The 1,914-nt window shown below is 55.3% G+C and overlaps 1 protein-coding gene across 1 annotated transcript; it reads right to left on the bottom strand.

Moving 5' to 3' along the window:
- Window positions 1-698: 698 nt before the first annotated feature.
- Window positions 699-1,541, bottom strand: LOC120112808. Its single transcript, XM_039132695.1, has one exon. It carries the CDS (start codon window positions 1,539-1,541, stop codon window positions 699-701), a length of 843 nt encoding a protein of 280 aa, XP_038988623.1.
- Between the last annotated feature and the right edge of the window lie 373 nt (window positions 1,542-1,914).

Below are 1,914 nucleotides of genomic sequence, written 5' to 3'. Positions count from 1 at the left end.
TAAAAGTTTTAAAAGACCCAATTCACCCCCCCCTCTTGGGTTGTATCCACTGGGCAACAAGGTCCCACATCATCTCCTGAGCCAACAAAACATTGTGTGAGATATTTCTACCTGCTACAAACGCCCCCTGCTCCTGGCTAATGATGCCTGGCAAAAGGGGCTTCATCCTGCCCACCATTATTCTTGCCACAACCTTATATAAAGTCGTACACAAACTAATGGGCCTAAAATGACTGGGCTCAACCGCATCCGAACGCTTCGGTATAAGCGTAACGAAAGTGGCCTTCCAATCCTTAGGCATAGCAGCCCGAGAAAAGAAACACTGGATAGCCTCCACCACACCTCGGCGGATAATGCCCCAGTACTGTCGAAAGAAAAAAGGTGGGAAACCATCGGGCCCTGGGGCCTTGTCTGCTGCCAGTGCCCAAACCGCCTTCTGCACCTCCTCCGCCAACACCGGTCGGATCAGGGATGCCCTCTCGACATCACCAATACCCGTCTCCACCCTCAGGGGGCGGTAACCATCACTGACCTCCTCATCCTCCGTCCATCTGGCACGGAAAAAATCAAATAAGGTCTGTCGGACCGCCTGCTCGCCCTCCACCCGGTGGCCCGACTCATCTCGTAAAGAGTGAATCATGCTCCGCTGCCTCCGAATAATCGTCGACCGATGGAAGAAACTGGTATTGCGATCGCCCTCACTCACCCACTGCACTCGGGGATTTCTGACGCCAGAAGATCTCATGCTGCCGTAGTAGGGAGTGGTGAGTCGCTAGCAATCCCCGGAGGTTGGACATATCGTCCTCCGAGAGTACACCCCTCAGGTCCTCTTTCCTCTGCAGCTCCACAATCGAGGACTCTACCCCCTCCACACGCCGAAATATGTCGCCCACAACCACACGATTCCAACGGCGGAGACGCCTCTTAGTCAACTCCAGTCGGCGCGACACCTGCTGCATGGCATCGCCACGCACCGGAGTACGCCATGCGTCACGAACTACGTCCCACGACTGGGGGTACGATAGCCAAACCTTCTCAAAGCGGAAGGGGCTATGGTGGGTATGTGCCGATGAAGTGGATAGAAGCAAGGGGCAATGGTCTGAAGCAATCCGGGGCAGATGCCTGACCCGGGAAGTAGGGAAACGGAGGACCCAATCAGGGGATGCAAGGGCCCTATCTAAACGCTCCCAGACTCTAGCGCTACCTGACTGGTTATTGCACCAGGTAAACTTTTGTCCGGAAAAACCTAGGTCAACCAGGCCGTTCCGCAATATAAAATCGCGAAACTCCCTCCTATCCATCCTATCTGTAAAGGCGGCACCCCCCCGCTTCTCATCCTCACCCTGAATACAATTAAAATCACCAACCATCACCATCGGGACACCCTGGGTGGCAAGGTTGGTGATCTCCTGCCAGAGGACTCTCCGAGCCCTGTAATCTGTACTCGCGTACACACCACACAGCACCCACGGAGCCGCTCCCGGTTCTGATACTATCATGACTACTTGTTGGGGGCAATTGTGGAAGACATCAACTGTCATCACTCCTCGCCTCCAGAGGACCAAAATGCCCCCCGACAATCCCCGAGAGTCAACTGCGTAGGTCTCCCAATCCCTCTCCAAACGTCGCCTCAAACGTCCAAGTCTCTCACCGGATAATCGGGTTTCGTATAGGAAACAGATCTCCGGACAGTGAACCTGTACTAATCGCTTAAAGGATGACATGAAAGACGGCTTGGCCGCCCCCCTACAATTCCAAGCTAGAATCATCATGGGTCACAGTCCACGTAGTCGGCCTCTGACCCATCCTCCCCTAGGGTCACAGGGACGGCCATCGGCTCGACGCCCTGGCCGCCCCCCTCCTCCTCCCCCCCGTGTGCAGAGAGAGCAGCACTCATGACTGCTGCCCTAACAC

Source organism: Phoenix dactylifera, chromosome 12, assembly GCF_009389715.1.
Source record: "Phoenix dactylifera cultivar Barhee BC4 chromosome 12, palm_55x_up_171113_PBpolish2nd_filt_p, whole genome shotgun sequence".
Lineage (NCBI taxonomy): Eukaryota > Viridiplantae > Streptophyta > Magnoliopsida > Arecales > Arecaceae > Phoenix > Phoenix dactylifera.
This window is presented reverse-complemented; position numbering and strand designations above follow the sequence as displayed.

Coding starts and splice junctions, on each gene's coding strand:
- LOC120112808 (XM_039132695.1), bottom strand. CDS start 1,541: ATGACAGTTGATGTCTTCCACAATTGCCCCCAACAAGTAGTCATGATA.